The sequence below is a fragment of the Onychomys torridus genome, chromosome 17, assembly GCF_903995425.1.
Source record: "Onychomys torridus chromosome 17, mOncTor1.1, whole genome shotgun sequence".
NCBI classification, from domain to species: domain Eukaryota; kingdom Metazoa; phylum Chordata; class Mammalia; order Rodentia; family Cricetidae; genus Onychomys; species Onychomys torridus.
This window is the reverse complement of record NC_050459.1, coordinates 717,485-740,312: the sequence shown is the minus strand read 5'-3', so window position 1 is coordinate 740,312 and position 22,828 is coordinate 717,485. Positions and strand designations below refer to the sequence as shown.

Below are 22,828 nucleotides of genomic sequence, written 5' to 3'. Positions count from 1 at the left end.
GTATAGGCAGGACAAGAGAGAAGAGAATTATGGGAATAGGAAGGCTGAGTGGACAGACCTGTCAGCCACCGCCATGACAAGATGTAAGGTAATGGTAAGCCATGAGCAAAGTATAGATTATACATGGCAAAGTATAGATTAATAGAAATGGGCTAAATATAAGAGTAAGAGCTAGACAATGATAGGCCTGAGCTAATGGCCAAGCAGTTTAAATAATATAAATGTCTATATGTTTATTTTATAAATGGGTTGTTGGACTAACAGGGCTTGGAAGGAGCTGGAGAGAAGGTCTCCAACTACAGGTAAGGGTTTGTAACCTTTGAATTTACTGGTTGAGGGTTACAGTTATCATCTTGTGGTAGGCCTGGACAAGACCCAGACTTTGTCCTTAAGCTGCCATGGAGGCTGGCTGGCCTCATACGTTCACATTGACCCATGCACATAGCTCTAAGTTGGTGAGGGGTCTCAGACAGTAAACAACTGGCTGAACCTTGAGCGATCAGAGTACATACAGAAAGGGAGCTACTGCAAGGACTATGTCTTTTGCTTATGTCCCTCCCAGAAACTGCTTGCTCAAATCTCAGGAAACTGAAATTGAGGCCTGATCTCTGAGAGAAGACTGAGCAGCCTGTTGTGGCATCTTCTTGGTTCTTTCAACAACAGTGAGGAGTGGGCAGATGTTGGAGGCCTGCTTGTCACCTGGGGCCATGGTGATGTCCAGCCCAGGCTGCTGCCAAGGGCCATGCCTGTGTCCCTGGTCCTGCAGTAGCCAGGGTCTATGTTGATGTCTGTGGCTCCTGCTGTTGTTGAGTGCCCTGCTGATTCCAGTGTGCTGGGCCAGGGGCTGTGTTGGGGTCCATGAGCCACACTGCCATTGGGGCCGTACAGACATGGTGACAACCAGGCCTAGGCTGCAGCTGAGGATCATGTCTGGGTCCTACCGCAGCCAAGGTCTACATTGATACCCGTGTCCCATGGTGCCACCAAAGGCCACATAAAGCCTGGGGTCTGGGCTGAAACCTATGTCTTTGTTGGTGTCCCAGAGCCATGCTGCTGCCAGAGCCATCCTAATCTCAGTGGCCTACCACTTGGAGTTAGGATGTTTACCAGGACGAGCTGATGCCTAAGGCCATGTCTGGGTCTGTGGCCCAGTTGCAGCTGGGGTCTGTGTTGAAGTCTGTGCCATTAGGGCCCATATAGAGGCCGGGGATCTGTACTGGAGCTTGAGGCTTGGTTGGAGCCTGTGGGCCACACCACAGTAGGGGCCATACAGATCAGGGTGACCTATACAGCCACCCAGGACCATGGTATCATCCTGGCTCAGGCTACTGCCGAGGGCCATGTGTGGGTCCATGGCCTCATAGTGGCCAGGGTCTGGGTATGTGGCTTCTGTTGCCACTGAGCACCATAAGGATGTCCAGGGTCAAATCAGTCACCTGAGTCCAGGTTGGTTTCTGGGGGCCATGGTGCATGCAGATCTGAGAGGCCTGCACTGCTATTCAATGACATGGTGACATCCAGGCCAGAGCTGCAACTGAGGGCCATGTCAGGGTCTGTGGCCCTACTGCAGCCAGGGTCTGTGCCAATATCCGATGATCATGGTACCGTCAAAGGCTGTGTAGACACCCGAGATCAAGGGCCATGTTGGTGTTTCAGGGCCATACTGCCACTGGGGCAGTGGGGACATCCAGACACAGCTGCTGCTGAGGTCCATATTGGAGTCCATGGTCCTACCGCGGCTGGGGTCTGTGCAGAAGTCTGGGCCCAGCATTGCCACCAAAGGTCACATAAAGGCCCAGGATTGGGGCCACAACCTGAGGTTTTGGTGGTATCCGTCAGTCATATGGCGGCCAGAACCATTCCCACCTGAGTGGCCATTCCTTCCACCCAGAGTCAGGATGTCATCCAGGCCCAAGATGCTGCCATGGTCCAGCTGTAGGTGGGGTCTGTGTGGATGTCTGTGGCCTGTGTCACCTCAGGAGGCCTTAGGAATCATATGAGATTAAATCAGAGGGCCATGCTGAGCCAGCCCGCCCTTTGCTGGCCTGGAGAAAGCTGACCTTACCTCTCGCTACAGCAAGAGGGCAGGCCACAGAACTCGGGAGAGATGCCCCCACCCCTCACCACAGGCAAGGGTGAACCAACCCTCAGGGCATGCATGTAGGGGAGCTGACTCCACCCACTTGACTGAGTCAGGTGACTCCAAACTCACCAGCTCAGCTACCTACAACCCAGGTTCACATTTGGGCCTTGGGTTGACCCACCCTAGCATCTACCCCATCTAGGACCTGCTAGAGCTCGTGAAGGGCCTGGTCCTGTGGAATGAAACCTGCAAGATCTCCAAGACTTTGGAGTGCCACAGGATATCCCAGAGGAGTTCTGGTGATGATGGTGTACCAGAAACCAGAGGCCTTGAACCTGACCAGTGACTCACTGCAATGAACATTTGCCAGTAACACTGATGGGACACAGGGGTATATTATATGGCACACCAAAGCCCTCAATGCCTCCAGGATGAATGAAGAGGTGTTGGAGAGGCAGGAAAGAAGAAGCAAAGAGATTTTTCTGTTGTGGTAGTGGTTTTTGTTTTTGTTTTAGTGTTTGGTTTGGTGGAAGTATATAGGTGTGTGTGGTGTGGGGGTGTGTATGGTGTGTGTGGTGTGTGTGGTGTGTGGGTGAAGGGTGTTGTTTTTGCTTTTGTTTGCTTGTTTCCTTATTCTGTTTTGTTTTGATGAGGGAGAGTTACGGGGGACCAGGAGGTGAGCAGAATTGGGGTGCATGATGTGAAACTCTCAAACAGTCAATAAAGAAATTAAATTAAATGTTTAAAAATTTAAAAAAGTTGTTATAAAATAACATTAAAGGGTGGGGTGTTTTGCCTTATTTTTCAGAAAATAGATAATAATTTTGGCAGAGTTAAAAAGCACAAATTAGTAAATTTTGAAAATACAGATGCATATGAAAGTTCAAGGAGGTAAACTATGACCCTATAATTTAGAAGAAAAGCTTTTAGAGGTTTCACATATTTACTCACATGCTTTTTAATTTTTTGCATAATTCAGGTCATATTATTTATGCCCTACTACATCTTGCCATTTGCTTAACACAGTCACATTTAAGTTATAACACCAGTAAATAATTTTGTGACAATCTTTTTAGGGTTCTATTATGGTCTGTAGTTTACATAAATGTCCCCCTACTGATAGATTTGGAAGGTGTCTTCAATTTCCAGCACTCCACATAATTCTCAATTAAGCAGTCTCTTGTGTCCATCTTTGCCAGTTTCTTATGTCTCAGAGTCTTTCTGGGTCTGGGTTACTTCACTTAGTGTGATCTTTTTAGTTCCATCCATTTGCCTGCTAAGTTAATAATGATTTCATTTTTCTCTACAGTTGAATAGTATTCCATAGTACCCATGCATCACATTTTCAACATTAATTTGCCAGTGAAGGACACTGGGTTGTTTCCATTTCCTGGATCTTATGAACAGAGCAGAAATGAACATGGCTGTGCAAGTGTCTCTGGAGGGGGATGTTGAGTCCTTCGGGCATATGCCAAGGAGTAGTATAACTAGATCATGTGGTAGATTTATTTTTAGCTTCTTGAGAATTCTCTGCACTGATTTCCAGAGTTTCTGCACCAGTTTGCAATCCCATCAACAGTGAACGGGAGTTCCTTTTTCTACGAATCCCCTCCAGCATTTGTTATCTGCTGTTCTGCTGATCTTTGCCATTCTGACTGGGGTAAGATGAAATCTCAGTTATTTTGATTTGTATTTCCCTAATTGCTAGGGACAATGAATATTTTTTGAGGGAGTTCTTAGCCACCTTTTTCTTATTTTGAGGACTCTCTATTCTCATAAACAGTAAATGTGTTCCAAGGCTCATTTTTTGAACAAGTCATTGTGCGCGCGCACACACACACACACACACACACACACACACACACACGCGCGCGCGCGCGTGTGTGTGTGTGTGTGTGTGTGTGTGTGTGTGTGAAGATTCTCACCCCTTCTGAGGGCTTTCTCTCCACCCAGTTGATTGCTTCTTTAGCTGTGCAGAATTAGTTTTATGAAGCCCCACTTGGGGAAGTGGACTCCTGTGTAGAAAGTCCTTTCCCACACCTCTATCACAAAGGGTACTGCCTATGTTTTCTTTTAGAAGTCTCAGGTTTTTTTCTTTTTTCTTTTTTTATTTATTCTTTTTTCATACACTACATCCTGGCCACAGCCTCCCCTCCCTCACTCTTCCTGGTACCCCACCCCAACCTCTCCTTTCCCTGGATCCACTGCTGTTTCCCGTGAGAAAAGAGCAGGGGATACCACTGTGATATCAGCTGAACACAGCAAACAAGATGCAATCAGACCAGACACAAATCCTCATATCAAGGCTGGACAGCGTGACCCAGGAGGAGGAAACGGAGAGTAGGCAAGAGTCAGGGATGTTTCAAATTTTATGTTTAGGTCTTTGATCCATCTGGAGTTAGGTTGTGTGCAAGGTGGTAAATATGGGTCTGATTTTACTGTTCTATTTGTGAATATCCATTTTTCCCAGCACCATTTCTTAAGGATGTTTCCCTTTCTCCAGCTTATGTTTTTGTTATCTTTGTAAAATATTAAGTAATGTGTACTCATGTTTGGGTCTTTAATTTTATTCTAATGGTCTACGTGTCCTTTTTGTGCCAGTACCATTTTGGGTTTGTATTTATTTATGTATTTTTGTGTTTTAAGACAGAATCTATATAGCCTGGCTATTTGGCTATCCTGAAGCTTGCTATATATACACCAGGATGGCCTCAAATTCAGAGATACCCCTTCCTCTGTCTCCCCTCGAGTTAGAATTTGATGTGTCTATGCTCTGTTTGCAAGTATTTTGTTGAGCACTTTTGAGTCTATGTTCAATAGATATATTAGCCCATAGTATTTTTTAGGGTGTGTCTTTACCTGGTTTTGGTATTTGAGTGGTGGTGGTTTTATAGACAGAGTTTAGGAGTGCTCCTTCTGTTTATATTTTTAAGAATTGCTTAAGAAGGACTGGCTGCAGATGTTGTTTGAAAGTCTGGTAGAATTCTGCTGTGACTCCATCCGGCCTGGACTGTTTTCCATGGGAGGCTTTTATCACTATTTTGTCTCCCCATTTGCTGAGGTCTGTTTGGGTTGTTGACTTTTTTCTTGTTTAATTTTGATGATTTGCCTGAACCTAAAAATTCATCCATTTCTTTTCTTTCTTTTTTTTTCTGTTTGGCCTATTATTTTATTTCTGTAAGCTCTCCTGGGGATGTATGAAACTCGTAGCTATAAGTCTTCAGATGTGAGTACCTATCCTGGAGTAACTGCAAAAATCATGAAAGCAGAAAGGGATCATTGCCAGGATGGAAGTTGAGGAGCAATAGAGAGGGGCTATCAGGGTTCAAATGATCTGATCAGAGAATGAGGAATGTGGGCTCTTTAGGGAGGGGAGGGAGATAAATACAGAAGGAGGAGGGTAAATAATAGTAAAGATGTTCAAAAACTCATAAGTAATCATACAACTAAATATAAAAACATATAATATGCCTAATTCTGGGCAAGTCACAAGAATATATTATAGAGATTAAGCTACACCTTGACTGACCAAGGGGTCCTTCAAGAGGAAGCCATTTATCAAGGAATATTTACTGTTATTTAGCTTATTAATATATAACAGCTATCTTCTGCTATGGAATTCTTGTGTGCTCATATACTACTAGGCCATTTGGCAAACAGTTTAGCTTCTCAGACCTACTGCTGATCCACTAGGTAACACCCCTAGGTAACTAGGACCCAGGAGACAGGTAGGCTATAGGCATAGCTTTGTTTCTTGTGCAAATGAAGCTCAGACCTCCCTTCCCCAGACAGGGAAAATGACATTCCAGAGCAATTGACTCAGAACAAAGGAGGATTTTGCATATACAGGTGGAGTGGAAGATGGGCAGGATTTCTGAGCAGAGCAGAGTCACTGAGCAGAGAAAAAGAACAAGGCCATGTCTGTAGATGATAGACAGAACTATGTTGCCTGAGAGAAGAGAACAAGGCAGAATTTCTCAGAGCAGGGGTAAGGAGCAAGAAAGGAGAGATGGAGGACAAAGGAACAGAGGACGAAGATGAGGTCGAAAACATAGGAGCTTAGTTAGGTCTATGACAGGGCAGTAGGTACAGAGAGGAGCTATATGTGAGGACAGAGCTGAAGCTGCATAGACAGAATTTTGTGTTAGAGAAAAACAGTAACAGACAAAAGAGCATGGTGTACATACATTCTTTTCCCTCCAATAACCCCCTGCTGGGCATAGCACCTTTCCCAGGATCCAGGGAGAGATTTTCTCAGGGCAGGCCCTTGGGAAAATTCCACTATAATTCTGTATAAACACATACATATATAGTTCAAATGAACTTTTCTCATCCTACTGACAATGTTGCCTCCAGGAACAAAAGACACCTAAGTAAACCCCCGTATCCAGCATGAATAAGAAGTCCTATTTTAAGTCAGGGCTGTCCTAAAGACTCTCCAAACACACAGCCTATTGCTGTTGTCCTTGGTTGCTCCCCAGAGAGAAAAGTAAATCCCTGTTGCTAAGAACAGCATGCCCTTTAGAAACACGATCCAGAGGCTTCTGAGCTGGAGTGATCTGATTTGTGTGCTACACAAAGTACCACACAAGCTTCCAAAGCACAGAAGCAACCAGCAGCCCTACCCAGCTGTGATGCCTGTGAACCACAACAACTAGCATGACATAATAGCCCTAAAGATACAGTGATGGCACATGCACCTTGCCAGTAACCAACAATTTCCTAATGATTTAAAACCACTTCACCAAGAAGGAAATGATGCCCGGTACTGGAAACCTAGCCAATTACTTAGTGCTAGTGAAGTATCTGTCCTTATACCCACAGATGAGCGCAGTTCTCACCCCTCATCAAGGAAACTTCTTTTCACAACAGATGGAGACCACTACAGAAAACCACAACCAATCAAAATGCAGAGTTGTAGGGCCCAGTCCCAATGGATACATCTACAACTTGACTCCTGCACCTAATGCTCAGGAACATTGTGGAAGATGAAGCAGAAAGATTTTAAGAGTCAGGGGACCAGGGAGTTTGAAGTAAAATTGTGACATAAAGAGTGCCAGAAGCTACACCCATAAAGTCTCACCAACATGACTGTCTAAACTTGAGTTGAACAAGGAAGACACCAAGAACTGAGCAAGGAAAACAAGCCAGAGTGGACTGGGGAAAGACATCAAGGCCTCAATGCTATACAAAAGACTTGAAGCAGCCAGGCAGTTGTGGCACAGGCCTTTAATCCCAGCATTTGAAAGACAGAGCCAGGAGAATCTCTGTCTGTCTGAAGCCAGCCACGTCTACAGAGTAAGTTCCAAGACAGCTAGGGTTACACAGAGAATCTTGTCTCAGAAAAAAAAAAATATTAAATGTTTCCAACTAAGGAATGCTGAAAGTGGGTGAAATTGTCATATCTGTGGGAGTGCACAGCAATTAGTTGTCCAATAACCAAGTGGTCAGCTCTGAAAATATACATATGAGTTGCACTATTCAGACTGAGCAGGTAATATTTAGGGATACATATGCATGTGCATACACATATATGCATGTAACAGCAGTTAATGAAGAAGTGCAAATAGGGGTACATGGGAGGGTTTGGAAGGAAGAAATGATGCAATTATATTGTAATTCAAAAGGAAAAGAAAAATGGAGAAAGAGGAAAAACAATCTTACTACATTTTGTAATTACCAATGTAATTACCTCAAACTAGCTCAGCTGCATGCATAGCTTTAATCGCATCATGTTCCCTGTTCTTCCTCTATGACTTGCTTCTGCCCCTGACTGCCCAGGCAAGTGATTGTAAATGGGTCTAACATCACTCACTGGAAGCCGTGAAAGCAATGCCCCCAAACATTCACAAAATATATTGTAAGCAACATGGAGGTGACTTTGTGTGCTCTTCTGAGTCAGAAAGGCTCATGAAACCTGTTGTGCTGTCCAGTAAAAAAAGAGGGTAGTCTCTGTTTAGGACTCCTTAGATTAGACTCTCTTAGAACACAGGTACGAAATTGTCAAGAGCAAAATTTAAAAAACAAAAAAATTAGCCAACTATGAAAAACAATAAGATTCATGGCAGTTGAGGAGGACACCCAGGGTCAAGCCTGGCCTGAGAGTTCACTACACATGCACACACACGCTGTATCTTTGAATGAAAGTTTCCCACAAAGGCCTGTGTTTTTCTAATACCTGGCCCCAGTTGGTAGCACTGCTTGGGTAGGGTTGGAGGGTGGCCTTGCTGGAGGAAATGTCACTGGGTGTGCACTTTAAGCACGTAAAGCCTCGCCAACCTTGCAATTTGCTCCCTCTGTTTCATGCTTGCAGTTCAAGATGTGAGTTATCTGCATTGTGCTCCAGCCACCACGCTGCCTCTGCCTCTGCCTTACTGTCATGGACTCTAACCCTCTGGAACCATAGGCCGGAATAAATTCTTTCTTCCATAAGTGGCCTTTGTTGTGGTGTTTTCACAGTGACAGGAGAGTAACTAATATATATGCACACACATATACATACCATGTATAGAAACAGTGCTACTTGGCATGTTTGTGCTCATTAAGGACAAGCAGCTGAACTTGTTGGGACCCAGGCTACGGTCCTAGAAGCCAACAAGAGAGAATGGGGAGAACCATTAGCTCTTCACCTGCAATTACAGCCATCTCCATAAATGCCCTTTCCAGCTGTTTGAAATTCTGCCCCAAGTTGTGCATGATCTTGGAGGTGCTAGAGTATATGTAGTGTTGAAGGCCAATGAAAAGGGAGATCTATCTATGTAGCTGTGGGAAAGCCTTTATCCATGCTGGGGTAATGTGGTGGCCTGGTGGTCACCCATGCTCTTGTATCACTTGACCCACGGTCCTGTAAGTAGCCAGGTAAACTCCTTGGTTCACTAGGCCAGACTCATGCAGCATCATTCCTGTGATCTGTCATTGTTACCTACCATAGCTGAGGTGAACAGATGAGTGCTCGTATCTCCTCAAGGAAAAGTCATGCAACAGTGTGTGACGAGTCTCTTTTCATACTTAATGAGGTGACTCAGGGTATGTGTTAGTATTAATTATTTATCTCACTGTTGTAACGAAAACACCTGAAGAGAGCAACTTAAGGAAGGATTTATTCACTTATTTGTTTTGGCTCAGGATAAAGCCCATCATGGAGGGGAAGTAGGGTGGCAGGAGCAGGAGGCAGCTGGTTGCGTTGCATTTATAGTCAGGAAGCTGAGCAATGGATGCTATGCTCGACCACCTTTCTCTTTTTCATTCAGAACTCCAGCGCATATAGTGATTGGTGCCAACCACAGTTAGGCATCTCAGTGAACCTAACCAGAGTACTCCCTCACAGCCATGCCCAGAGATTTGTTTACTAGATGAGTCTAGATCTTGTTACGTTGACTATATGAGGCATCAAATTATTGATTCCCTATCTTGCCATTGTGACCAAACCTAACAAGATGCCACTTATGATGGTTAGTGTCTATTATCAATTTGACCGAATCTGGAATCACCTGGGAGAGGGGCCTCAGGATAAGAAATTATCTTCATTGTGTTCATTTATATGGGACAACTCACTTTAATTGTGAGTAAGACCATTTTCTGGGCAGGGCATTCGGACCTGTATAAAGCGGAGAAAGTGAGCTGAATACCAACGTTTGTTCTTTTCCCTCCATTTCTTGACTGTGGAGGCAATGTGAGCAGTTGCTTCAGCTCCTGCTGCCTTGGGTCCCCTCCAATGATGACTTGTACCATGAACCTTTCCTTCCTTAAGTTGCTTTGTCAGACTATTTTATCATAGCAAAGGAAAAGTCTTAGTCACTGTCCTGTGACTGTGAAGAGACACCATTGTAGATGAATTTCTAAACAGTCTTATTGAATAAGAAACACAGAGCCAAATACAGGGGTAAAAGCCATAGAGATCAGAGAAATATTGATAGCCACCAGCTAAAACTTACTCACCATGCCGCCATGGCTTCCCCGGAGAGAACCAGTTTCTTCCTGTCTAACCTGTGCCTTTATTGCCTTGCTGTTCTGCCTTCTCATTGGCCCATAGCCCAGCCACCTCACTTCCTCATCACTGCCCGTCTATATAGACTTCCAGGTCTCTCTGATTGGTACCAGGATTAAAGGTGTGTGTCACCATGCTTGAGACTCTGCCTGTTATGTGATCAGATTAAGGGTGTGTGATACCACCACCTGACTTCAGTTTATGGGTAGCTATGACCTCTGATCTCCAGGCAAACTTTATTTATTAACATAAAAATAAAATATCACCATGTTTCAGCACAAATAAAATATCACCACACACCATGATCAAGGCACCTCTTATAAAAGAAAGCATTTAATGGGGGCTTGTTTACAGTTTCAGAGGTCTAGTCCACTATCGTCATGGGGGAGGGGAAGCATGATGCTGTAGCTATACCGAAGGGGTACATCCTGATCCATAGGCTAAGAAAGAGACTCTGGACTTGGCTTGGGCTTTTAAAGTTTCAAAGCCCAACCTCAATGACACACTTCCTCCAACAAGGCTGTGTCTCTTAATTCTTTTTAAATAGTGCCACTCCCTGATGACAAAGCATACAAATATATGAACCTATGGTGGCCATTCTTATTCAAACCTTCATAGGAAAAGAAACTAAGAAATAAATTGGTACCAAGAAAGGGGGCCATTACTGTGAGAAAACTGACCATAGGGTTCTTTAGCCTTTAGAACTAGTTTGAAAAGGAATGTGGAATATTTTGGAGCTTTAGACCAAGCCACTGTAGGAGATTAAAAGACAGGGGTGTGGTTGGGTATGCTCATTAAAAAAGAAAGAAAGAAAAAGAAAAGGGGTGCTTAGAGAGGTATGGACAGTGGAGTTCTGACTCTGTGCTTTCAGAGGGGAATGAGCAAAGACTCCATCAGAAATCAGGTTAAGAACCATCCATTTGACATTTTTGGTCCCAAATGTGGCTTTCTTCTACTCATGCCCTGAAAACTTGAGTGAAGTTGAATTTAATGATAATAATCTATTTTAAGGAAGGAAGTTCTATGAAAAGGTTTTGGACAAGGAAGAATTCAGACAGCAAAATAGCTCTGACCAGTGAAGAGATGAACACAATTAAAGAGAAATCTGACATCCTGAGCTGAGGCAAGAGGAATGTGTTTGCTTCCCCCTAATCAATTCACACAAGCTGATAGAGCAGCGAGCAAAGAGCCTGGGCTGTCTTGAGCTGACAATATTGTGAGCATCATTCACATGGTGCTGGTTTTGGAAACAAGAAAAATGAAAGGCTTGGGGTGCGGGGGGGGGGGGTTGTCATGGAGACGAGGAAGGCCAGTACTGAGTGGTAGGATCAGAGTCTCTGCCAAGAAGCCCTGAGATGCCATTGCGTGAGACTGTGATGATGGAGTCTAAGTTGCCATGGAGACCCCAAGATATTGGAAATGTCAAGACTGTGGTCTATCTGCCAAGGAACTTGAAGGCGTGGAGTAGAGCCAGCCTAAGAAAGAATCTATGTTGCAGGCAGCAGAGCTGGAAGGATAAGGCTGTCTAAGCATTTTGGAGCCTGGCCAGTTTCATCACAAGCTCCAGATACCTCACATGGACCTACAGGATTTGGAGTTTTCCCTGCTGGATTTTGATCTTGCCTTGGTCTGATTGCTTCTTACAGTGCCCCAGTTCTTCCATTTTGGAATGAAAGTGTTTACTCTTATATATATCTTGGTGGGTTTTTTTTGTTTTGTTTTGTTTTGTTTTATCTTATAGAAGCTCATAGTGAAGAGACTTTAGGCTTTTAAAATGTTGGAAATGTTAAAGATTTAGGGGACTTTTAAAGCTGGACTGAACGTATTTTACATTATAAGATGGCCAGTCTTGCCTGGAATACATGACCTTGAATGTATGGCCCTCCTCCTAAGACCTGTGCTTACAATCATGTATCACCAATACCTGGATTCTAACAAGGATTTTCTACATTAAATTAATGCAGTACAGCAATACATTTTTCTGATCATGAAAAAGCTTCATGTTTTTGTCATAAAAACAGATATGGCCATTGGTGCAATAATGGCGTGAATATTATAGGAATAACCAACCTTTCTGATTGTATTTAAGGCCACTCCACAAAATGGAACTAACTTCTTACACTGCAAACCTGGGCAATACCTCCAGCTGGTAAGGTAAAAGATCCTAGGGGAGAACTACATCTATCATTTTGTATTTTATTTTGTACTTTAATGGTAATATAGTATCAAACTGCCTTCTAAATACTTACCTTTGTTCCCATAGATTAGTGGAGCTTTTTAGCCATCATCAAAGTAACCTATTTTGTGAAAGAGCCAACAATTAATACAGACATTTATAAGTGGTCAAAATGCAGTGAAAAAGTGATGGTGAAGAGCTCAGCCATAAATGGTCCACAAATTAAACACCACATCCCCTAAGGGCTCTTGGAACATCATAGAAAAGTATTGTAAGAGCCAGAGGTTGAAGGAGACTGCTGAAAATAGTGTCTTCCAGCATGACACATCTAAGACACTCATGAGCACACAGCAGCTGTGGTTGTCTGAAGAAAATCAAACCAGTAAACACTACAGTAAGTGTGGGAAAGACATTCCCAAGGTCCTACCCCAGTCTAAAGCGCTGTTGGCCCCTGATGTTTATTGTGGGAGGGAGAGCATTTTCTTTGTGATTATGCCCCTTGAAAGGTTGTTCACGCTCCACTGGATGGTCCCAACCACATTCACATATTGGCAGCACAAACTAGACTCCATAGGCTATAAAAAAAAAAAAAAAAGTACATGAGGTTTGTAAAGAAGCATGTGCAGAGTGTCTGGGATGAGGCAGAGGCAAGGGAGTGAAGGGGTCCAAATACACTGTATAATCCATGAAATTCTCAAATAATGAATAAAAACATTTTAAAATACATTTGATCATGATCTGCACAGAGCATGGCAGATTGCACACCTGTAAAGTCACCTGACACCTTGACACCTTCTCAAGGATGGGTCACTTAATGCATTTACCCTAAATCAGAGGAAGCAACAAGAATGTGTTTGTAATGGGTATTTTCTGTTGCTATGGTAAACACCATGACCAAAAAAGCAACCTGGAGAGGAAAAGACTTACTTGGCTTACAGGTTACAGTCAATCTTTCTCCCTTCAATCTCGTGGCAAGCCAGGAACTCAAAGCGGAGCAGACCATGGAGGAACACTGGCTCACTCTCATGGCTTGCTCAGCTTAGTCTCTTATACTCCAGGCCCACCTGCACAGGGTGGTACCACCCATGGCTGCCTGGGTCTTCCCACATCAGTCATTATTCAAGAGAATCCCAGACAGACATGCCCACAGGCCAGTCTGATGAAAATAATTCTTCAGTTGGGTCCCTTCTTCTTAGGTGATTCTAGTCCCTGTCAAGTGGTCAAAAATTAACCGGCACCAGTGTGGTGGTTTGAATAAGAATGTGCCACATAGACTCAAGATGTTCGAATACTGGATTCCCAGTTGGCGGTGCTGTTTGGGTAGGTTTAGGAGGTGTGGCCTTGCTGAAGGAAGGATATCACTAGAAGAAGGCTTTGAAAGTTAAAAGGCCTGTTTTATTTCTAATTCACTCTTTCTGCTTCCTGCCTGGGTTTAAGATGTGAAACCTCAGTTTCCTGCTCCTGCAGCCTTTCCTTTATGCCACCACCATGAACTCTAACCCTCTGGAACCATTGGGCCCCAATAAACTCCTCCTTCTCTAAGTTGCCTTGGTCATGGTGAAAGTAACTAAGACAGAAAGTAACTAAGCAGAAAGTAACTAAGACAGTTGCTGGCACCAGGAGCATGATATTGCTGTAACAGACCTGACCATGCTGTATTTTGCAGAAATGTTCAAAGACTTTGGGCTAGAAAACTGGATGAACTCTATAAGTGGGGTGCAATGGGCCGGCCTAGCTGCAAGACAGTAGTATGGAGGACTGTGTGCACTGTGGAGGCCCATATCAAGAGGTTTCCCAGGGGAGCAATATTAGCAAAGGGGCTGCTTCCTGCCCTTGTCCTCACAACTTGCCTGATGCTAGATTTAAAATAATGGACCAACGTCTTTTGTTTAGGTAATTTCAAAACAGCACAATAGTGACTCTGACATGTGGTTATTAGTAATCACTCTTACACAGATCTGCAATGAAAAAGAACAAACGGGGCAATGTATACAGATCAGAGAGGAAGAGGACACTGGCAAGCTTAATGTTACAACCAAGGCTTGAACTGGAAGAGAGATTACAACTGTTAGAGATTAAGACGAGGCCTGACCAGAAGGGCGCCCTCAGGACAAGACCCCGCCCAGCTAAGCTTCCAAGTTTTGAAAGTGTCTTAAACCCCTTACCACTTGCCAGTGAGGGGCTGGGTAAAATTCAAGAACATGCACAAACAGAAGATTTTGGGTCTGGGAATCCCACTCTGAGGCCCAGGGTGCAGGGAATGCAAGAGTCAAAGGAGGAACGGAGGGGTGGGGGAGTGGCGGAAGGGTGCTGCGACACTCTGTCTTCTGGAGCTGTTGCAATCACGAACTCACAGCGACTGTGATCACCTACATACTAGTACACCAAAAAGAAGACATAAGAGTAGGAAGGAGACTGGCTGGGAAAAGGATGGGTCAACAACATGGGAGGGATGTAAGAAAAGGACATAGCAGAGGAGAATACGATCGCAATGTATTTGTACAATTAAGAAATGGTCAAAGTATTTTAAAGGGCATTAAATAGAACATAGTGAAATCCAAGTAATTTGTACAACTTAATGACTGCACAGGATTTGACCATGGGGGCGGGGATGTGGCTCAGTCAGTCCCAGCACTCAGGAGGTGAAGGGATGACGCAGTTCAAGTCACCCCCTGCTGCATATGGAGTTTGAGGCCAGCTTGGACTACATAAAACCCTGCCTCAAAAACAGAGGGGGCGGGGTGGGGGGAGACATCGTGTGAGTAAGGCCTGGCATCCGTGGGGTGGTGTTTCTGGGAAGACATGCTGTTGCCCACACCCCATCACCCGTGAAAAAGACGCAATGGTGTCACTTCATTTTACAAGTTACTGGTTTTTATGGAAGACATTTCTGAACTGGCCACACCGGGAATGAATCGGCTCTTTCCAATGTGAAGCCTAGACCCTCTCACCCTCTCTGAAATTCCTGGAACATGCATCTCCCGCCTGGTGTGTCAGATGCTCAGCCCCCTCCCTCTGACTCTTCCGGTGCCAGTACCCACTTCCCAGTTTCTCTTCCTAAGTAAGACTACGTTCAGGGAGGTGGTGAATAAAAGCTGCTGTCCCCACCAGCTTCTGCACTGAGAAGTGGCTGTGAACCATGAGTGACTCCAAGGAAATGGGGAAGCAGCAGCTCGGCCCTCTGGGTGAGTCTGGGTTGGTACTCCAGGAGCTTGGGGAAGGGGCAGCAGAGGGACAGTCTGTGACCAATGCTCTGTCCACTCAGATGAGGACCAGCTGATAACTAGTCACACCAGGTACTCCATCAAAGGCTTTGGCTTCCAACCAAATTCTGGATTCAGTAGTTTCACTGGTAAGATAGGATGAGGGACGGTGGAGTGGACAGCTCCTGGCAGCAACTTGGGTTCCTGGGGAGGTGGAGGTTGGGACTCTGGCCACTGAGGTCCAGAGAGTTGGAAGCTCAGATCCTGCATCTGGGCCTTGGGCTCCCAGAAACTTAGAAGCTAGGATCTGGAATCCCATACCTTGGGAATGAGGCTGGTGTGTTTACTGCCTGTCTGGGGCCACATGAGTCAAGGACGCCAAGGTGCTGAAATTCCACCCTTGCCTCCCACAGGGCACCTGGGCCTCGGCCATGTCCCCTTGGCACTGCAGGTTTTCTTCCTGATTGTCTTCTCTGTGCTGCTGCTGGTCATCGTTGTCAAAGGTCAGGCAGGACTGGGGTCTGGGGTCTGCAGGTCTGGCTCTTCAGCCAAAGGGATCTAGGAGGGAGGAGCAACCGACTGAGACTGTGTCCTCATGGTCCTCTGAGTAGACTGGGGAGGCACTGGCTACACCTGCCTTAGAAACCCAACCTCCCTTTGGTGTTAGATCTCTTCATCATCGAACAGGACTAAGTAAGACCTTGGGCCTTGGAAATGGTGGTCCCTGGACTGAAGATATCACATGAGCGGTACAACGCTGGCCTAGCAAACTCAAAGTCTTGTGTTCCATCCCAGCACTGCATTAAAGTGGGTGTGGCAGTACATTCCTAGAACCCCAATACTCAGGAGGCTGAGGCAGGAGAATCGGGAGTTCAAGATCAACCTAAGCTACATAGAAATTTTGACACACAACCTGAACTATATGAGACTCTGTCTAGAAAATAAAGGAAGGAAGGAAGGAAGGAAGGAAGGAAGGAAGGAAGGAAGGAAGGAAGGAAGGAAGGAAGGAGGAAGGGGGAGGGAGGGAGGGAGGGAGGGAAGGAAGGAGGGAGGGAAAGGAGGAGGGAATTGGGGAGAGGAAAAAGGATGTCTTGGTCCTAGGGGTCCAGTATAGGCCAAGAAATACAGTAAGCAGCTAATAGTTACACTGACTCTTTATCTTGTCACAGTGTTCAAGATCCCCAGTTCTCCGGGACAGGAGCAATCCAGCCAAGAGAAGGTCTACCAGGAACTGACCCAGCTGAAGGCTGGGGTAGGTGAGTGACTGGAAATGAGGGGTCTCATAGCCTGAGGTTTCCAGAATCACTTTGCTTAAATAACTGCTTTTTGCTGAGCCTCAATTTCCTCACCTGTGGAGTGGGCATGCAGGGTAATACTAAGGAAGGCATCTCATTGGTGTTGACTAGAGTCCATGCACATAATAGGCAGTCAGTGTTCCCGGGGATTGTGGAAAAAAAAATAGGCACTCAAGATTTACAGGATCCTGGACAGATTAGGCACTCAATGTTCACAAGAGTGTGGACACAGTAAGCACTCAATGTAAGCACATAATGTTCACACATTAGACACGCAATGTCACAGAGGTTGTGTACACATTAGGCACTCAGTGTTCACAGGGGTATGCACATGGTAGATACTCAGTCAAACCTGTCCCCTGGTCTCCATTCTGAGCTCTAAGCTGCAACTTCTTCCAGTCTGGAAAAGACCAGGCTAGGACTCCTGGGTCCTCATGGATATAGAAGGGACTCAAGAAGTGGGGTAGGGAATGGCTCCCCATGGTGCTGCGTCAAGGCAGGGGGCCTGATTCTGGAGAGCCTGAAGGTTGGACAGGAACATGTATCCATCCTGACCCGCCTCCCCTAATAGATCGCCTGTGCCGCCCCTGTCCCTGGGACTGGACGCTCTTCCAAGAAAGCTGCTACTTTTTTTCTGTGGCCCAGAAGACCTGGAATGATTCTGCCACTGCCTGCCAGAATGTGGGGGCTCAACTTGTGGTCATCAAGAGTGATGAAGAGCAGGTATGCCTGGTGGGCCCTGGTCCTCATCTGTGGATGCATCTGGCCACTGGCTAAGGGGAAGAGGTATTTGGCTGGATACAATGTTCTAGAATAGAGGCTGCTTGCCTGGAGAGGGGCAAGAAGAAGATCATGAATGGGGCCAGGGCAGCTGCAAAAAGACACTCTAGGGCTGGAGAGAAGTCTCAGTGGGAAACACACTTGCCAGACACACATGAAAACCTGAGTTGGCACCCCTCAAACCCACACAAAGCCCAGCTTGAGAACACACGTCTGTAATCCCAGTGTTCCTGTGGTAAAATGGAGGAGGGTAAGAGACTCCATGGAGCTGGTAGGCAGCTCTCCTGGAGTACGCAGTGGTAAACAAGAGCTCCTGTCTCACACAAGGACCAACCTAACGTTGTCCTCTGATGTGCACACACTCATGCACGTGTGCGCATATGGAGGCCAGAGGCCAGCCTTGAGTGTCATGCCCCAGGTGCTGCTGCCCACCTTTTTTTAAGGCACGGTCTCTCATTGACCTGGAACTCACTGTTATGCTGGGCTGGTTGGTCAACAAGTCCCTGGATCCCCCTTCCTCTGCCTCCTCAGTGCTGGGATTACAAATGTGCACAATCACAGCTGGCTTTTCACGTGCTTGCAAGGGGGTGGAACTCAGGTCCTCATGCTTGTGTGGCACACGCTTAACTGACTGAGCCATCTCCTCAATCTCACTACTATAGTTTTTAATGTGACTGATGCTTTAGGGGAACACCTAAAATTTGTGGCCAGCACTCAACAACTTCCTCTGTTGGATTAAAAAAAAAATCCTGGTGTGTGTCTTTTGCTAATTCTCCTGGTATAAATATCACCAGCCTTGCTGGTTTGAAGCACCAGTGAGACACAGCTCAGATCAGAGCTGAGCACAGGTCACTAACACAATCAGTAATCATGAACTTGTTTGATCTGGTGCAGCCAATTAAACCCAGTCATGAGTAAAGTCATGTGGACGTGTACATAACTTTCAGACGAACAAGTGTACAACATTGCTAGGTATGCACATTCTGTGTGCGAGTGAAAGTACATCTGCCCATAGCACACAGGTGTGGGGAAATTCGGAGCTCATGGTGCTCACAGCCTCATATAAAGCTGAACCTCAGACTGCAGGCAGAACTCCCCCCGCCAGGAGTCTGGGGAAACACTGGTTGGAAAGAAGAGGGAGGCAGAGCTCCTTTCTGACTCTTCCTCTTCTGCCTTTCTAGAAGTTTCTACAACAGACTTCTAAGAAGAGAGGCTACACTTGGATGGGGCTCATCGACCTGCATAAGGAATCCACATGGCACTGGGTGGATGGCTCACCTCTGACGCTCAGGTAAATCCCAGAGGGAGGGAGCACCCTAAAGAGGGGTGAGGTTTTAAGGCTCTGACTTGAGGCATCCTTGGGGTCCATCTCCCTCCCTGGTCACCTGGGCATTACAGCTTAGAAGGTTGTTGAATGGCAGGAGAGGAGGTTCAGATAGGACAGCATCTCATTCTGAGATCCTGTCATCAGAACTTCAGGAAAGGCTTGCAGCCAGAGAGGTGTTAAATAGGATAATTGTGTAGGAAACACAAGACTAGAAATGACTCCATTGGTAAAGTGCATGTAAAAACAACTGGTGTTGTGGTGGCATCCACTTATAATCTCTGAGCTGGGAAAGCAGAAACAGAAAGATTCCTAGGCTTGCTGGCCAGCCAGCCCAGCCAAATAGCAAGTTCCAAGCTAGTGAGAGATCCTGTCTCAAAAATCAAGATGGAGAATGTCCTGAGGGACAACACCTGAAGTTGTTATTGAGTCCCACGTGCATATGTACACACGTGAACACACACATATGCACATAATCTCACACACATGAACACACAGAGACTGAAAAGGACTGTTGCCATTAACAACATAACTTGTAGGTGGAACTGGAGAAATGGCTCAGTAGTTAAGAATCTAGGAGTTCTTAATTCTGGATCTGTAAATCTGAATCTGGTCCAGAGGACCCAAGTTTGGTTCCCCGTACCCACATCAGTTGGCTCACAACCACCTGTAACTCCAGCTCCAGGGAGTCTGATGATCTTTGCATACATCTACGCTGCACATACGTTCATATGAACCTGCATACTCAGGAACATATATACACATACCACACACAAAAGAAAAGAATATGCATACAGTTTGTTGTACTCTGAGGTCCAAACGGAGACATTTACAACATCACTTGATTACGTGAGAGTACAGCAAGGACCTGAGCAAGTCAGGATGTAGAGGAGGCAGGAGATCCGGGCAATGGCCTTGGTTGTGATGTCAAGGAAAGAAGCAGATGAGGTGGGTCAAGCAGGCTTGCGCAGGGGTGTTCTGAAGTGTTAGTGGGTTCTGGGTGCTATCTTTCCTAGCTAGCCTTCTATTGATGTGATGAGCACCGTGACTGAAAGCAGTGTGGGAAGGAAAGGGTTTATTTCCCCTAACAACTCACAGGTCACACTCTGTCACTGGGGGAAGTCAGGGAGGAACTCAAGGCAGGAGCCAAAGCAGAAGCCATGGGGGAACACCACTCACTGACTTGCTTTCCATGGCTTGCTCAGCCTGCTTTTTTTATACTACCCAGAACCACCTGCTCAGAGGTAGCACTGCCCATTGTGGCCAAGGCCATATAATATCTATTATTAATGATGAAAACACCCCCCACAGGTTGTCCTACAGGCCAATCTGATGGAGGAATATTCTCAGTGAAGGTTTCCTCTTCCCAGATGACCCTAGCTGTGTCAGGAGGAAACTGGTTAGCATGCTGTCCTTAGCTGTGTGGTGTTTAGTCCTGGACAGGTGTGTACTCACTAAGTGAGGAGTTGTGTGTGTAGAGTCTCTATTATTTGGTTGCATCTGACAAACTGTACCCTCCTTGAGAACAAGTCCTCTCAATCATGGCAGACATGGGTAAGGTGCAAAAGTCAGAGTGACTTAGGCATGTCATGTCATGTCTTGGGGTCATGTCATGTGCAAGGCAAGTCTGCCACTCACATCCTAGAAAGGGGCTTACAGAGTTTCCCTGGGGCAGAATCTCATGTCCTGTGGTCTTTGCAGTTTCATGAAGTATTGGAACGAAGGAGAACCCAACAACCTAGGGGAAGAAGACTGTGCAGAGTTCAGAGGGGAAGGCTGGAACGACACCAAATGTGACAACCAGAAATTCTGGATCTGCAAAAAACCCAAAACTTCCTGCCCTGGCGAGTGATGGCCACCTCTCTCCACTACCCCCACAGCCCAAACACCCAGTGCTAAGCCAGTTCATTATACCTGTCTGTGGCCACTAATGCTGTGACAAGATCTCTAAGACTTTCCTCTGGCAGGTAGCTTGTCTCCCGTGTGGCTGGACCACGGCTGTGTAATCCTCCTCTGGGTTAGGGGGTGTGGCTCTGGTCCATCTTTGCCTTCTAATGGAGTGACCAGGTCTGAGATGTATCCAGGTCCTTGAGTGGATTCCTTTCATCTCCTGTCTTCCTTCCTGAGTTCAGAGCACGTGTTGCTGTGTGTAACTGATGGCACATCCTATGTGGCTTCATAACATCTCAGAATACTTTCCTCCCACCTACTAAGTTTTTATCCACCTACCCTGCACACCTTTCTATGGATGTCTTCCCTGATTTCAGGAACTCAGTCTGTAGGCTAGAAGCACAAGAGAACCAGTTCCTCATCCATTATTTGTGATCAGGAATTATTGAGTTAATACCCTGGCTCTCTCTTCACCCCTTGGGTGACATGGTAAGCCTCAGTGTTTTAGACCTTGAGATTGACCTCCCAAATATTTGGAAGATTTGTAATTTTTATTGAATTTGCTCATTGGCAATTTTATACATATATATATATATATTACATTATGATTATTGTCACCCTCTGCTCATCCTGGATCCCTCTCTTTTTTACCTCTCCCTTCCCCCATTCATGACCTTTTGTTTGGTTTTGTAGCCCATTGATGTTAACAAGGGAGATGTGTATGACCATAATATGAAATTATCCAGTGGGGTCTGGTAGGCTCATCATCAACTGAAGACAATGATTGTCCCTGTCCCCAAATCCATCAGTAGCCAATTATTTAGCAGGGAGAGACAGGGCCCTATGAGCTCTTACTGAATGTTGAGAGGCACGATTTTGTGAAGCCTCCACTGCTGTGAAATCACATTTGCACTCAAAAAACAGAATTTCACAGCCCTTCTCCATCTTCAGCTCTTATGTATTTCCACCCCGTCTTCCACACCATCACCTGGAATCTTCTAGTTCCTTGTTCAGGGAAGAACATGTTGCTCCAGCTGCTGGGAGGTCTGCTGTCATCTGTCAGCCCCTTCCTGTCCTATGTCACACAGCACTCTGCCTTCTCCAAGGTCAGACTTCCTGGTGGAGCTCACATGGATGCAGGGTGATGAAGATGTAGCCATGTTTCAGTCAGCGTGGGGCAACTCTGCAGGATCATTCAGGCCCCTATAGCACCTCAGGAGGTCAGCTGTGACTGCTTCAGATCGCCTTTTCTAGGCCTGTCCCTTGGCTATTCTTGCTTCTTTTTTATGACATAATTAAAAACATGATCTTTGTCTGTGTTGCCAAGTGACAGGTTTCTTATTTACAATATGTACCGCTGACCACCGTTTCATTTATGCCAATGGGGTGACTTGGTGTAGAGCAGAAAATCTCAACGTGGAGTCAGGCACCAGGAGGACCAGGAAGGTGATTAAAGCCTGGAATGTGCATCCACATCCACCCCGTCCATTCATGTGGAGACTGAACTTTGTCAGTCTCCAAGGTCACAGGAAAAACACATTTTGATTGTCTTCCCCTCCCTCCACTGGGGTGACCACAAGAACTGTCCTCCATGAACAGACTGCATACTAAATTCCCCCTCACTTAAGTCAACCTTAAACATGCAGGGCAGCTCAGAGACACCCCACAGCACCTCCCAGGGCACTTGGCTCTTCCAGGCCTAGCTGCCCACATCAATCACAAGCCCACACATGCTCCTGGCCCTGTGTCCTTCCTTCCCTTCCTGGCCCTCTTGGTTTTCTCCCACGTCCACTGCTGTGCTATACACTTTCCTCTCAGATAAGTTATTGATATCCAGATACTTGCCTCAGGCTCCACTTCTGAGGACAAGCCAAATCTGCAGTAGACACTGTCTGCATCAGTGTCCGCCACTCATGGTTCTTCACCTCATCCATTATGAAATTTTTCTTCTAGATGAGGTGTGCACACCTGTGTGTGTATGTGTGTTCTGAGTGCTCTGTGTACATGCATGTGTGTGTGTGTGTGTGTGTGTGTGTGTGTGTGTGTGTAATGTGTGCATATGTGCTATGTATTTATGTTTGTGTGCTTTG

General features: G+C 45.8%; 1 protein-coding gene across 2 annotated transcripts; it reads left to right on the top strand.

Moving 5' to 3' along the window:
• Positions 1 to 15,303: 15,303 nt before the first annotated feature.
• Positions 15,304 to 22,059, top strand: LOC118568978 (CD209 antigen-like protein A). 2 transcript variants are annotated; one of them, XM_036166575.1, is made up of 7 exons: positions 15,304 to 15,431; positions 15,512 to 15,598; positions 15,863 to 15,952; positions 16,619 to 16,705; positions 17,316 to 17,467; positions 18,706 to 18,815; positions 20,550 to 22,059. In XM_036166575.1, the coding sequence occupies exons 1-7, from the start codon at positions 15,386 to 15,388 to the stop codon at positions 20,698 to 20,700; spliced, it is 723 nt and encodes a 240-aa protein (XP_036022468.1). In that variant the 5' UTR covers positions 15,304 to 15,385; the 3' UTR covers positions 20,701 to 22,059. The 2 variants fall into 2 exon arrangements, with proteins under 2 accessions (XP_036022468.1, XP_036022469.1); XM_036166576.1 differs by lacking the exon at positions 15,512 to 15,598 and having other exon boundaries at positions 15,385 to 15,431.
• The last annotated feature ends 769 nt before the right edge of the window (positions 22,060 to 22,828 follow it).

Bases quoted from the DNA above. Each gene is read 5' to 3' on its own strand.
- LOC118568978 (XM_036166575.1), top strand. From the start codon at position 15,386: ATGAGTGACTCCAAGGAAATGGGGAAGCAGCAGCTCGGCCCTCTGG. The intron at 15,953-16,618 runs GTCAGGCAGGAC...ATCTTGTCACAG, and splicing joins GCTGGTCATCGTTGTCAAAG to TGTTCAAGATCCCCAGTTCT. The intron at 18,816-20,549 runs GTAAATCCCAGA...TGGTCTTTGCAG, and splicing joins GGCTCACCTCTGACGCTCAG to TTTCATGAAGTATTGGAACG.